This window comes from Emys orbicularis, chromosome 13, assembly GCF_028017835.1.
Source record: "Emys orbicularis isolate rEmyOrb1 chromosome 13, rEmyOrb1.hap1, whole genome shotgun sequence".
NCBI classification, from domain to species: Eukaryota; Metazoa; Chordata; order Testudines; family Emydidae; genus Emys; species Emys orbicularis.
This window is the reverse complement of record NC_088695.1, coordinates 34,815,563-34,830,380: the sequence shown is the minus strand read 5'-3', so window position 1 is coordinate 34,830,380 and position 14,818 is coordinate 34,815,563. Positions and strand designations below refer to the sequence as shown.

General features: G+C 48.9%; 1 protein-coding gene across 1 annotated transcript; it reads left to right on the top strand.

The window, feature by feature from the left end:
* The first annotated feature begins 1,470 nt into the window (after positions 1 to 1,470).
* Positions 1,471 to 14,329, top strand: UBALD2 (UBA like domain containing 2). The gene is made up of 3 exons (XM_065416141.1): positions 1,471 to 1,636; positions 3,055 to 3,117; positions 14,009 to 14,329. The coding sequence occupies exons 1-3, from the start codon at positions 1,517 to 1,519 to the stop codon at positions 14,327 to 14,329; spliced, it is 504 nt and encodes a 167-aa protein (XP_065272213.1). The 5' UTR covers positions 1,471 to 1,516.
* Positions 14,330 to 14,818: the final 489 nt, after the last annotated feature.

The window sequence follows — 14,818 nt, the reverse complement described above, 5'->3', positions numbered from 1 at the left end:
CTCCCAATACATTGTGTGTGGTCTCACATTACTTGACCTCTCTATACCTCAGTTCCACATCTGTAAAACAAGTATGACACTTACCTGTCCCACATGGACGGTGTGCAGCTTCATTCATTTATGCCTCATGAAGACCCTCTGTTTGAATTTGGTTTGTCATCAATTCTATGGCACTCAACACTTTATTGTCTGCGCTCTTCAAAAACTTGAAGTCTGTGAGGAAGTATCATCAACTGCATTTTGCAGATAGGTAAACTGAGGCACAGAGCATCAATGTCACTTGCTCAAGGTCACGCCGTGAGGCTGTAGCAGAGCCAGGAACACAGCCCAGCTTTGATGCCACAGAGACCTGATTGTCTCTGCAGTTATGGGCCGAAGTCAGTGGGAATTCCACATATGCAACTAGTGAGATAACAGGGCCCTGCACCCCAGATTTAACTTTGTACTAGAAGTGAGATTCTCACACACATCCATCCAAGGGTCTGATTCTGAATCCTTCCCATGCCCCCCAAAGGACACTATGGGTTGAGGTGCTACAGAATTGTGACATTGCAGCTTTTTACCACTGTGCTTTCCAGGGGGAAAATTGGCTGCCGTTGTTTGCCATGTCTCAAAACTAATAAAAATAAATAAATAACAAGAAATAGCAACCCTCAACCTCCAGGATTAAATAAACTGCAAGAATCGGAAGTTGCAAATGTGCTTTCTATTGTGATAAGTTTGGTTCTCAGGATCACTAGTTCTTTCAAAGGAAATGAGTCAGAGCTGTTTCTGCTGTTGCTCAGTCGAGTCCTGCTTTTCCAGCTGAGCATGTTGGTTTCAATGAAGCTCCTGAATGAACTTGGCTTTACAAACATTTTTTTTTTCAACCAGAGAAAAACAGAAGGGGGTGATAGCCAATCAACAAGCCGGCCGGGCTTTCCATCTCAGTTCGCACAAGAGCACAGCCTCACCCCGCCCCTGGAAAGACAGAGGCCAATGATGGGCCTCTCCCGATCCAAAACACAGCAGCCATCCAATGGGGAAAGAGCCCGATGGCTCATTCTCCCCCAATGAAGCATGAGCTGGGGGGAAGGGAGCGAGAGAAACAGCCACAGCCTGGGGAGCTGGAAGATTCGAATCGAACGTTCATACATGTGAAGAACACGGCGGTGGCCAATCAGCGGGCTCGGAACGCCGGGAACGGAACGTTGAGACACCTCCGGCCTCCCCCCCCCCTTTTCCCCACATGCTCCTCCCCTGCTGCTGTTGTTTGTGGTGCTCAAGCAGCCGAGGCGCTGAGGCAGGGGGGAGCACAACATAACCGGCTTGGTGCCGACTGAAGCAGGCGGGGGGAAGCAGGGGTGGCTTGGCCGAGCCGAGGGGCCGGGGGAGCCGAGTGTGGGGTGGAGAAGGAGAAGGAGAGAAGGGCCTTTGTGGATTTCTTTCCCCCCCCCCCCCCACGCACGCCGCAGCGGCACCGTGTGTGTGTGTTCTGCCCCGCTTCCCTCGTTGTTGTGGTTTCGTTTCTCTCGCCATGTCGGTGAATATGGAAGAGCTGAGGCACCAGGTCATGATCAACCAGTTCGTGCTGGCCGCGGGCTGCGCGGCCGACCAGGCGAAGCAATTGCTGCAGGCAGCTCACTGGCAGTTCGAGGTGCGTGGCTTGGGGGGGGGGGAGAGAGACACCCCAAAGGGGAGCGGGGTTCGTGGGGGCCTCGCGTGCTGCTCCTCCTGCCATCCCCCTCTCACCCTCGGATTCACCCCTTTCCTCCACCTAATCGCTCCCCCTTTCTCGCTAAAACAGTTGGTCTTGGAAACAGTTGTGGGGGTGGAATGTGTGTGTACGCGGCTTTAAATAACAACAGAGCTGGGACACGGCCGGCCGTGCCACACGGAGCCCTGGCGCCGCCGTTGAAAGGCAAGCTAGGGAGCTGCACATAAACAATCATTTTACTAGGACTTCATTACGATTACCTATTGCAGCAAGTGCCTTCGGGGGCCAGCAACTCACGAGGCCTCGCACGTAATGTCTGTTGCTGCTGTTGTGGGTAGAAGGGAGGAGGGAAGAATACATTTTATTCATGTAATTTCCAAGGGGGAGAAACCGGCTTGCAGATCTCCTGGTGCCTATTTATATATTGCGCTGTAACCAAATCTGTGGCTCTCCCGGGCCTTGGAATGAAGCATAGAAACGTGGTCTGGTCTCTCTTCGCCCCGATTCCGCTGGTGGGGAAGCTTGCTCCGGAGCTGGGGAGAGGATTCAGTATGGGCTGAACCGCTTCCCAGCCCCACACGGGGATGCGGAATACGGAGGAAGCCTGTGTAGTAAAATGTGGTGTCGCCGTTTTTCGGTTGTGTTTTTTTTTTAAAGGGGGGATGTTATGTAAGGTGACAACGGCTTTAACTCCCTTCACGTGGATAAAGACGGGGGAGGAAGCGGATGACAAGTGTATTTTATATATAAAAAAAGGCTCACATCAAAGGAAATAATTACACGTGGGGCTTTGTCAATTTCTTGCTGCCCCGTGGGCGAAGGCTTTTTTGTGTGTGTACATTCCTGGGGAGACTTCATGACACTGCCCCCTTTCCTTCCCTGATTTAATGTCACTCGTGTTAACGAAACCGACATGGGGTCTCTTGGCCAGAGTGTACTGAAGTGCTTTGATGGTACTTCAGCCGGATTCTTCCTTGCCTGGCAGTGTTTTGTTTCTGGGTTAGGTAGGCATGAGATCAGTCCAGTTGGGGAAGGGCTCGGGGCTGTGTTCTTGTTTTGGATTCCTTTGTAGCTTCATTTCTCCTTTTGCAGAGGAGAAAATTAGCATTTCAAAGCCAGCCCAGGCCTGTGTTGTGAAATGCAAACAGCTAGATCAATCATGTTTGTTTGTTGTCTTAAATTATTTGTTTACAGTTGAAACATACTTAAGGGAGGAAAAACAAGATCCAATCATTTTTTTTATAAAACAAAACATTTCCAGGGTCTTTACTAGCACTAGCCTCTATCCCGTGTGGTTGCATTTCCCCCTTTGCTCTGTCTGACTGCTGGAATTAACTAATTGTTGTTGTGTTTTGCAGACTGCTTTGAGTGCATTTTTTCAAGAAACTAACATTCCCAACAATCATCACCACCATCAAATGGTAAGTGACCCAAACTTCACAGACATGTGCTGTTCCCTATGTTATCTTCACTTCCTGTGGGCTAGAACGAAATTTACAGTGGTGTGTTCTTCCCTCCCTCCCCCCCCAAATATTCCTTAATCTGAATAAATGAAATCTGAAAAGGTTATTTCTTATCTGGGAGAGCCTCATAAAAGCAGCTACAAATGCTTCATCAGATGCCAGTCTTAACCACCCCCTTACCTGTTAAAGTTTTCTTATGACAAGCCATATAAAAATATGGAACCAAGGGGAGGGATTCCCTGTTTTGCACATTTTTGGAGGCCACCTTTGATACCGGGGAGGGGAACAGGAGGCTGCAAGCAGAAGTGGGTGTGCATTCAAAACTCTCAGTTCTCGTGACAGCCATATTGGTCTGCAACAAGAGAAATACACAGACTGCAAATGTAAACAAGAGCCAAAATGTCTGCCAGGAAATAGTTTGTCTTCACATAGATCTAGATAGTTATAACAAGTAAAAGATCTAAGTGAATTGGGATAGGAAAGGGGGGCAGGCCCTTTCCCTTGAATGTTTCCTCAGAACTTTCAGCAAAACTTTACTTGACCTTGGCTGAGGGCAAGTCTCTTTAGCGAAACAGAGGAAGTTTTTTTAGGAAACTAAACCAGTGCTGTGTGTGAGGATAATAGTAGATGGAGGCTAAGCCATAGATTTTTCTTTTCCTGTACTTGCCATTGTTAAAACCTGCAGCCAGTTCTAAAAGATTTGGAATAAAACAGAAAAATGGCTCTTGGGAACTTTATATTAACGCTCTTATTTCCTCACTTAATACTTTTTTTTCCCTCCTTTCTGGCACAACATTTCTCGCCAGCATTAGAGTATTATGGTAACATCTAGAGGCCCCAGCAGAAACAGTTCCCTATTGTGCTAGATGCTGTGCAGACAGCCCTGCCCTGAAGAGTTTTCAGTCTAAATAGACAAGACTGAGTGTGGGAGGGGAAACTGAGGCATGGATTAAATTACTTGCCCACGGTCATGCAGCAAGCTAGTGGCTGAGCTGGGCATCAAAGTCAGATATCCTGAGGCTAGGTCTACACTACCCGCCTGAATCGGTGGGTAGAAATCGATCTCTTGGGGATCGACTTACTGCGTCTCGTCAGGATGCGACAATCGATCCCCGAATCGACGCGCTTACTCCACCAGCGGAGGTGGGAGTAAGCGCCGTCGACTGGGAGCCGCGGCAGTCGATTTTGCCGCCGTCCTCACAACAGGGTAAGTCGGATCTGATACGTCGAATTCAGCTACGCTATTCGCGTAGCTGAATTTGCGTATCTTAAATCGACCCCCCCCTGTAGTGAGGATGTAGCCTGAGACTTGGTCCAGTGCCTTTCTCACTAGGAAAGCCTCTGAAAGGAACTAGATTTATCTTGTTTCTTTACTCCTAGGATAAATCTAGTGTTAGGCCTATCTTGTATTTGTAAATTAGCTTGGAAATTCATAGGCACTGTCCTTGGGTGGCTTGATTGAGGGCAAGCTTTCACTAAGGCTAGAGGTTGCAGTTACTAGTTTACAAACCCTGATCAAACTCTGAAGATGCAGAGGTGATTCAAGCTGTTTGAAATGCTTAACTCACAGCAGGAGTGATTCCTTACCAAGCTGAATCGTTTACTGCCTGGGTGCTACAGGAAGCTTAACGTGTTTTATTCAGGCTGGTTTACACGAGAGTATTAAAAACCCCAAACTGGAATAGGAACTGAAGTGAAATCTACCTCCAAGCTCTTATTTTAAATAAGGGAGGCCAACATTTTAGCCGATAGCCCTGAATCACTTAAAAAACTCAACACTGAACAGTCATTTCTGGTGTTCTAAAAATCTTTGAACCCTGATACTTAGTCAGATGCAGGAGCAGTGACATTGGCATGCTTGTCCCATTACTCATAAGATGATTTGACACTCAGATCTAAGCAGATCTTCAGTTATGAGGTTTTCTCATCAAAAGAAAAAGGCAGAGGAGCCTATTCCTGAATGCTTTAAAACCTCTGTGCTGTCCAACGTTCACCCTCTTCATTACAAGCTTACAAATGTTGGATTCTCTAAAAGCAGCTTAATAGTATTTCCAAGCAAAGGAAATCTTGGCTGCTTGGTAGGCTAGCTTCACCCCTCCCTCTTTTTATAACCAGTTACACATTAATCAGGAAACTGGTATACATGTCATGATCCGCAATGTGACCATTCTGTTTGCCAAATGTTATTCATCTCTCTTTCCCAGATACTAGTCTGACTTTTGTGCTTCATTTTTGTTGTTGTGTGTTGTTCCCTGTGCCCTAACGTCTTGAGATTTCTCCTCAAACTTGAATGCCATGAACAATTCTGCTCACTGAGAGAATGGCGATTAAGAGGAGAGGTTTTACAGTATCTTGATTTGTTCTGAAACAATTGTACAAGTAAAGCTATGAGCAAACCCCACCAAAATCGCACAAAGTGAGCAGCTACGCACCGTCTCACAGGTACACCTGTTTCTCTTTAGATAAGAGATGCTCCCCATATCACAAATTCTTACACGCCATTAACCTTATAAATAAGTCGCTCATATTACTCTTATTTCCATCCTGTCTATACACCCATCTGAAATGGGATGTGAACCTTCTAAGTGAAGAATTTTTTGGGACACCCAAGGGTAACTTCATCCGTTTAAAAAAAAAAAAAAAAAGTATTCTTTGTGGACAGGAGAAAAGTCATGTAGCAAATGGGGTGCTTTTTAGTCCCCAGTCCTGCAGACTGCTCAGCATGGGCAACACCCCAAGGGAGCTCAGCTGGAGTGTGGCTGCCTGAAATTTATTGCCAGACTGGGGCCTTTTACCTGATAACTGAAAGTTCCATATCCTTGCCAGAACAGAAATGTCTAATAGCCAAATTTCACTCGTTGAAGGATAGAGGCAAACTCTAAAGTGTGAGTGTCTAGATTCTAAAGTGGCTCTAAGGCAGGGGTGGGCAAACTTTTTGTCCCGAGGGCCACATCCACCTTGTGAAACTGTATGGAGGGCTGGGTAGGGAAGGCTGTGCCTCCCCAAACAGCCTAGCCCCCGCCCCCTCCCACTTCCCACACCCTGACTGCCCCCCTCAGAACCCCCCCTGCTCTTTGTCCCCTCACCACCCCCTCCTAGGACCCCCGCCCAAACCGTCCCCCAGGACCCCACCCCCTATTCAACCTCCCCATCCCCTGACTGCCTCCACCCCATCCAACTGCCCCCTGTCCCCTGACTGCCCCCAGGGACCCCCTGCCCCTTATCCAACCCCCTGCCCCCTTACCATGCTGCTCAGAGCAGCAGAAGCTCGCAGCCCTGCCGCAGCCAGCCATGCCGCCCGCACTGCCCGGCAGGAGCGGCGGGCCAGAGCGCTGGCGGCGTGGCGAGGTGAGGCTGCGGAGGAGAGGGGACAGCGGGGGAGGGGCCAGGAACTCAGGAGCCGGGCAGGACGGTTCCGCGGACTGTAGTTTGCCCATCTCTGCTCTCAGGTGTTGAATTGTTTGGTTTGTTTTTTTTAAATCAGGGATGGATAAACTGACAGTGGAACCTACTCTAGCTTTTTGCTGGATCTGATTCGTTGCCATAAAATATAGGAGATGTTGATATTGACGTAAGCTGGGTGGGAAGTTAATCAGCCCCGCCGATAAAACTGCAGGCCCTCGCCTGCAACAAGGAGGGTCTCTGTCCCTGCATACAGACACCCCGATCACCCCCCTTTGACTCCTGTCTGTTGTTGCTGTCTGTTTTCTGTTCCTCTCCCCACCCCATGGTGCACTGGGAAAAATCGAAGGAGCAAAAAGATGCCCACAGAATGTAAGCAAACTATCCCCCCCCCCCCCCCCCTTGTGTTACGTTGTCCCAGCTGTTTTCTCAAACATGGTCTGGTCTAGTAAGGATCCAAATGAGGCAGGTTTGAGACCCACCTATCCCTGCCCTTTGCTGTACAGAAGTCAGTCCTTAAAGCAGCAAATGCGATATCCTGTAAGGTTTGGGTTCTGTAAAGCAAACCAGCCAGAAAAGAGGAGCCTATTTGTCCTTGTTGCTTTTTGTTTGTTCGAATCACTTTGTTTACAAAAAAATTTTTTTCCTCCTGCCCCTGGGGTGAAGGTTCAGCGCCAGACAGTGTGTGTTTCTCTGGCTAGCGTTCTTGTTAAACACGCAATATCCAGCCAGTGCCCAAAAGTCCAGCAGCTCAGAGGCCCCCTCCCTCCAGTTTTTTCATGCTGTCACATGGGGTCGTGTCGTCTGAGCACAAACAAGATTAACTTATTTATTCAACGTATCGAATGGGCTTGTCCTGCAGGCAGCTGAGTGACAAAGAAGAAAAGGCAAGTCAAGTGATTGACGGTGTCTGAATGAAAAGGACCATGGGGAATTTTGGGATCAAACCCACCTCTTTTCCTCCATTTTTCAGGCAGAAGTCTGAGGGGTGGCATCCTGTTAGTCTGGTGTACACTTAGAGTAATTCCACTGAAATCAACTGGAACTGATTCTGCTCCCCCAAGTGTAGCTGAGATCAGAATCTAGCCCCTTAGGGAATAAATGGCCCTTACACAGTCTCTTGAAGTTCACAAACAAACTCGGGCTCTGCTGGTTCAACAGAGGAAGAGGAGTAGGACTAGCGTAACCGGAGCCTGCAAGTTGTGATTTCTCTCCTGTTGCTCCCTGCAACCATCAGAGTGGCTGCTGACCTGTAGTTATGTATTGCAGATCACTTTCTGATGGCTGTCACTTCTCCTGAAACTAGGATAGTTTCTTCTGCCTTGCTCTTTGACGGAAGATTTAGGCACTCGGGCCACTTTGCACATGATCTGATTTGCGTTCAGTAATTTGTACCGCCCTAAACGAGGGTCTCATTCTGCCACCTTGTATTGAATGGTGCCGTTCTCCACAAATAGCCCTATTCATTTCCTGGGGACTACTCCCTGTGGGTAACGTGGCAGAATTGGGCCTGCTGTCTTTAAACTAAGGTGAGATGAGGACAAACCCACCTGGATTCCTTTTGGCTGCAGCATTTAGGGATACTTTCAAACTACACTATTGGAGCACTTTGCATAATCCCAGCTCTCACCAAGAATTACCAAGAGAAGATAAGAAAGTTATGTGGGGAAAAAAGGTAAATCCTGAAACTCTCTCTGTTAGTGTGTTCACTACATAGGAATAGGCAGACTGGATCAGACCCAAGATTCATCTAGTTCAGTATTCCAGCTGTGACAGAGGCCAGTGTAAGAATCCCACAGGAGGTAGATGCTCCCTACTCCTCCCACCAAAGATTTCTGTCTAGTACCTAATAATTAGAGATTGTCTTAAGCCTTGAAGCATGAGGTTTTGTCTCTTCTAAAATTAATTAGCGTTACCTCTAACAACTCTGGATATTATCATCAAGAGTAAAAGATTGGGCACTTATATGAATAAGTTTTTAGCACTACTGACATCCGGTGGCAATGAGTTCCACAGTCTAATTAGATAAGAAATCACTAGGCTGGGAAAATCAGTTATATTCCCTGTTAAGTTGTGTGGCAAACACTTAAAAAAACAAAACAAAAAACCTTAGACATGTGTCTTAAGATCTTGAACACCCTCACCCGTCTCCTCCCCAAATTGATTTGGGCAACTGTGTATGGTGGAGGAGTGAATCAGGTTTAATGCAACCTCACTTCCATAGAATTGGTACCAGTTACAAAATTCTGCCTCTCCATTCCCTCCCAACACACAAGGCAGCTGTAAGAAAGAGCCTGTTTGCAGGCACAAATTTCGAAGGTACAAAGAAAGAGGCTCCTTTGAAACTTGACATATAATATTTCATATAAGATGGGTTTAATTAGAATAGGTTTTAAAGGACTTAGCTATACCTAAGCCTCAATGACCTGCAGGAGGACTCTGCCTTTCTGGATGAGTAGAACATACATGAAGAACAAGTACAATGTTTAGACGTTAACTTAGGCCTGGTCTACTCACAAAGTTGAACACAAATGTTTGATCTGATTTCCTTAAACCAATGCGGATCCCTTTGTGGACACTCTTAGTTCAGTTTAAACCTAGCTTTTACCAGTGGAGCTTCAAGCTGCAATAAAGCAAGTATAAAACGAGTTAAGAGGGTCCACACACGCAGGTTTGTACTAGAGCAACTGAATCCATTTTTAAATTGGTGCAACTTCTGTGTGTGGACAAGGTTTGGGTGCAGTGCTTCTCTTTCAGAGGAAGACACCTACAGATCCCATCCTTCCTAAAAACCCAGCAAAACCCCTGTCCTTTTGAAAACCTGCTTTCCAAACCGCTTGGAGGCAGACTCTAGGAATTGTTCTTACAAGGCTGTTTATAAAGAGGGATTTTTCCGGGAGGTCGATAATGGATTCTCACGCCGGGTAGCGATTTTGGAGATTATGCCCAAGACTAAAACTAGCAACTTTGCTTCCGGTTGCTGAGCTACAGTATTAATTCTGCAGCTTTTGTTTGTTGTTGTTGAAGGGGGCGGTTAGGAAGGGTGAGTCACTGTGTGTGTGTGTGTGTGTTGCAATCCCTTCCCTTCTGCCTGCACCCTCCCCCATTCATTATTTTGGCCAGTGTTGGTATTTCTTAAGTTCTGGGCTTGCCATTCTGCCCTGGGCCGCTAGAGGAGAGCAGCTGGGACAGTCTCCCCCGCTGGGTGTGTTGCTCTTGTAGCAGGAGGGACAGACTCCACTAGTGACTTCCTGAACCTTTCCTTTGAATCACAAGGGTGTGACCTCTGTGGGCTGCGTTCCTAACTTCTCTTTCTCTAGGTGCAAGCATGCGATTCTCTAGGGAGCCCGGGCTGCTCACCAGGAGGCACCCACCTCTTGTTAATGTGCTGACCTAGGCCCTGATTCAGCAAAGCACTCACCCATGTGCTTCAAGTTAAGCACGTGCCTAAATCTTTGCTGAATCAGGGCCTAGTTACTACCTAAACCGTCTGGAGCAGGGGACTGCATCTTATCAGCTTTTTTGCCTCCAGTCAAGTGCATCGAAGTTGATTGACCCCCCACAGACTTCAGAGCCTGATGATACAGGCTGCTGCCTGCTCTCAATAACATCCCAGGCTATCCATTTTTCTGCCTCGGCTAGTTATGCTTTTTTCACTTCCATTCTGCAGCTCCGTAGACTGTGCGCTGCGCGCTGTCTGTGCACTAGCTTTAGCTAGCTTGCTCCGTCTCTCGTGGGCTGGTCTCAGAATTGGATTTTTCTCTCTCACCGCTGTTGCACAGAGAGGGTGTGACACTGATTACAAAAATATAAAGACCTATCACAAGACGAAGCTGGAGCCCCGGGGAGGGCCTAGACAGGAGGAGGGGGAGGGCACTTGAGACTAAAATTAGAATGAATGCACAGAACTATCATGGTTTACCAGGAAACGAAAAAAAGCTGATAAGTTGCTTTTAACAGTGGCTGTTGTGTTTGTCCTCTCTGAAGTGTGCGTGTGTGTGTGTGTGTGTGTGTGTAAATCCACTTCTTTCTCACTCCCTTAGAGCTGGGTAAATTGTGATAGTTAGAAGGTGAGATCATCTAAAATAGCCAAGAACGGTCATGCAAAGGGCCGCTAGCCCCAGCACAAAATTTACTCATCCGCCCTTCACCTGGATTATAATGGGAGGAAGCTTATTTGCATTACAGTAGCAGCTAGGGGCCTCAAGGGAGAACTTCCTCATCTGGCCAACATTGCCTGTTGAGGGCTGGTAGAATTCTGCAAGGATGACCTGAAAGAAGTTAGATCGTGTAAAATCTTTGGTGCAAAGACCTCTCGCTGTCGGTCTTTCTGGCGTCAACCACACCAGTGGCCTGGGTGTACAAAGATTGCTTCACTTCTGCAAATGGTTGCACAGCCAATCAGTGTCCCGTCCCCCCCGGCTTTGTCCCCTGAGATGACTGTAATGATCTGACTTCTTCTCCTTCCTCTTTGCTGTATCTGAGGCTAGGTCTACACTACCCGCCTGAATCGGCGGGTAGAAATCGATCTCCCGGGGATCGAATTATCGCGTCTCGTCGGGACGCGACAATCGATCCCCGAATCGACGCTCTTACTCCACCAGCGGAGGTGGGAGTAAGCGCCGTCGACTGGGAGCCGCAGAGGTCGATCTTGCCGCCGTCCTCACAGCGGGGTAAGTTGGCTCTGATACGTCGAATTCAGCTACGCTATTCACGTAGCTGAATTTGCGTATCTTAAATCGACCCCCCCTGTAGTGAAGACCTAACCTGAGTTGTGCATGGGGCTTGCCAGTCCTAGAGGGTGTTTCTGCAGCCTCTGATGCACTTCCCTTCTCCCCAGTCTTGAAGTAGCCAGGTTCCTCCCCTTCGCCCTCCCAAACCTATGGCATATTCTGACCTTTTGTACACATTGTTTCTCCCGGTCTATTTATAGGGGGTGGAAATGTCAGATGCGGGTTCGGGGGGCCTCTCTGATTTTGCCTTTAAAAATCCAAAACAAACCCCTCTGTTCCACCTCTTAAATGTGCCTTTGAAAGATTTATGTAGGTGGGACAAGCAGAGCCAATCAGATTGTGCTGCGGGCAAATCTGAGGGCATTTGCCATCCCTCGGTGCTGAGGGTCGGGGGTTAGAGCCTGGGGATTGAAGAGCAGAGTTGGAGTAACCCAATCAGAGCAAAGGCCTTAGTGAGACAGCAGAGGTAGCTGCTCATCCTGCAAGTTCTGTTTGTTGTGGTAACGCTCCTGTCTCGGTTGCTACCCTGGGTCACTGGGATATTGTTAACATGAGGCCCTGGTGATTCCGGAGAGGGGACCCACAATCTGGACACTTGTTTAGCAGCAGGAGTAGCACTGCATGTACACACGTCTTCTCTCCTCCCCCCCCGCGCCACACGAGACCGCTGATCAGGCAGACAGTCACTGCCATGTGTTCAGGGGCTGCTTTATAGCCTCTGAATCACTTTTTTTTTTTTCCCCCCATTGGAGCCTCTAACTCGTAGTGAATGGGAAAAGCTGAACTCTCTTCCAGCCGCGGGTTAGAAGGGAGATCAGATCCCTTGCACTAGATCCATGGAAACTGTTTGGAGAGATGGGTGGAGGAGGCTGTGGTTTGCAAGACCCTTTATTCCCATAAGAGCTGTTACGGTAGCTCCTAGGATACTGGAACTGACCAGTTATTTGAAACATTCCTTTTTTGGCTGGTTTGTTCATTTAGCAGCACTTTGCATATAGCCAGTTTCATCCTTTCCCCTGTGAAATCAGTTAGTCAGTTTCCCCTCTTTGCCTGGGTGTCTCTGTCCTTTGCTGTTGTGTGAGAGGTTTTAAATAGGAAAATGTGACTGTGACCACAGAGACTGGCTGGGGGAAGAGTTGTTCAGGGACAGTTGGAGCACCCAAAACTACTCCTAACTCAGAGTACCAAGCGCAGTAGGGACCTGACCTTGGGGTTCCTAGGTACTACCATATGGCTACTAAGTAATCTCCTTCAGAACGGACTAGATTTCATTTCAGTTGCATCCCTTTAAAATAGCTTTACATTTTGTAACCTGTTAGCACCCCTTTAAGAACTTGATGCATAGCAGCAACAGAATCAGGCAATGAAGTTCTGGGTACAGAGCCAGCACCATCCTCAAAACAAAGCCAGGCAAAGCGCAAGCAGAACAGGCTGAGCCCGGGGCAGAGCCTCGGTGAATTTCACCTGAAGGCTGGTGAAGGGGGAAGAGGCTGTGCCTCCTCCCTGTGCCAGGAGGGGCTGCAGCTTGCTGGGTGCTGCATTTCAGAAAAGCAGCACGAGGGGAGGAGCTGACTGCAGAGATTCAGATATGCCTTTGGGAGGCGGGTGGCGGAGGGGTAGATTGGTTTCAGCCTGTTCTGAGGCGGGATGGCGGGTAAATGCCAAGATCTTCCCAAAGTCGCTGATCACGTTGGATGTCCAGACTGAGATGCCTTAAATCTCTGTGGCGTGGACACGGGTCCCCCTCCCCGGTGCTCCCTGAGGGAGGCCGTGCAGTCGCAGAAAAGTTGGGCTTTACTGGTAGCATTCGTCCGAAGACGGCACCCTCCTTCCGACGCGGAGCGGTGGGAACGTTCTGCTGTTTCATTGGTGTGCTTTGCAGAGGTTAGAAAGTGGTATCGTAGGGGGCTGGTGTCTGGCAGACTAGCAAATGTCTAGTGTCAGGTTCATCAGGTGTCCCAGGCCAGCAGGGGATGGGGACAAGCAGCAGGGCGAGATGTGGGAGAGGAATCTAAGGGCTGGGTTCCTTTGATACTGGAATAGGACAAAGGCCACAATCCTGAATAGGCCCCGGTGGGATGTTCTGGACGCCATTACCCCAAGGTAATGTCAGCGGCTTTACACCCCCTCAGGAGAGGTGCCGAGGGGCGAAGTAACTTTTTAAAGGCCAAGCCAAGTTGGTGTCACCAGTGGAATTAGAGCCCAGGATATCCTAGGTCCCAGGCTTACAATCAAACCACTCTAGCCCAGCGGACAGGGAAATAGAACGGGAGTCACGCTTGAGGCATTGGTTGTGACCTTGGGCAAGGAACCAGTCTTGTTGCCCTGTCTCTACCGTCAATTGCTAACATCAGTTCAGCTCCACCATCATTGGGAGCCTAGTGCATGCCAGCCACAGTTGTGGCCACCGCATCAATTAGACCTGCTCTGATCAGGGCTAGACGTTGCGGCGGCTATAGCAGCGCCAGTTTTACAGTAGGGCTGCTCCGGTGGCTATCGCAGGTGGCCTTCCAAACTTCATGGCAGGAGAAAAGTCTCCGCTGACGCTGAGAGAGGGCTGGTGTCATCCTTCCTTGAGACAAATGGCTTAATCCAGGTAGTTCCCAGCTGACAATGACAAGTTCTGCCTTTCTAGCTCCAGCAGATGGTGCGCAGTGTTGTGGTGGTCACTGATGTACAGTCTGTCTGATGCTCTATCCTTTCTCTCCCTGCAGATGTGCACACCTAGCAATACTCCAGCCACACCTCCCAACTTCCCGGACGCACTAGCTATGTTTTCTAAGCTGCGGACCTCAGAGAACCTACAGAGCAACAACAGCCCCATCACATCTATGGCCTGCTCTCCACCGGGTAACTTCAGCCCCTTTTGGGCCTCCTCACCTCCCAACCACCAACCCGCCTGGATGCCACCCTCCTCTCCAACCAGCCACAACCTCCACCATCATCTCCACCATCAGCAGCCCATGTGGCCACCCGGCTCTCAGCAAGGAGGCGCCCAGCAGAAAGCTATGGCTGCAATGGATGGGCAGAGATAAGACTGGTTAACATTGAAGTGGGGGGGGGGGAAGGCTGGGGGGGAGGGGAGAACAGAGAAGAGGTGCAGGAGATCAGGGCAGTGGGGGAGGGGGTTCCCGAAGATGGCACTGGAATATTTTATAATTCTTTTTGTAACTCTGCTGGGATGGTTGTCAGCCCATGTGATTTTTCCCTTCCAGAGAGTCAATAACTGGTCTTCTTTTTTAATATATAACTATATAATATATAAATATCTAATGTATATAAATCCAGAGAGAATGAGAGCAATGGAAAGAGACTGGCAAGCCCGGTGGGCAATCGCAGGATGGTCACGACACCGCTTGGGTGAAGAGGATGTTGCTGGACACAGAGCTTCCCTTGGGCAGAGGGTGGGCTGGCTCAGAAGCTGTTGCCATTGGCTTCACTTCCCCCCCCCCCCCCATTTTTTGGCTGCTGCTGGGGTGCCACTAGATGAGACGGGGTTGGCCGTCAGAAGGCTGTATGACTCG

Bases quoted from the DNA above. Each gene is read 5' to 3' on its own strand.
- UBALD2 (XM_065416141.1), top strand. From the start codon at position 1,517: ATGTCGGTGAATATGGAAGAGCTGAGGCACCAGGTCATGATCAACCAG. The intron at 1,637-3,054 runs GTGCGTGGCTTG...TGTGTTTTGCAG, and splicing joins CAGCTCACTGGCAGTTCGAG to ACTGCTTTGAGTGCATTTTT. The intron at 3,118-14,008 runs GTAAGTGACCCA...CTCTCCCTGCAG, and splicing joins ATCATCACCACCATCAAATG to ATGTGCACACCTAGCAATAC.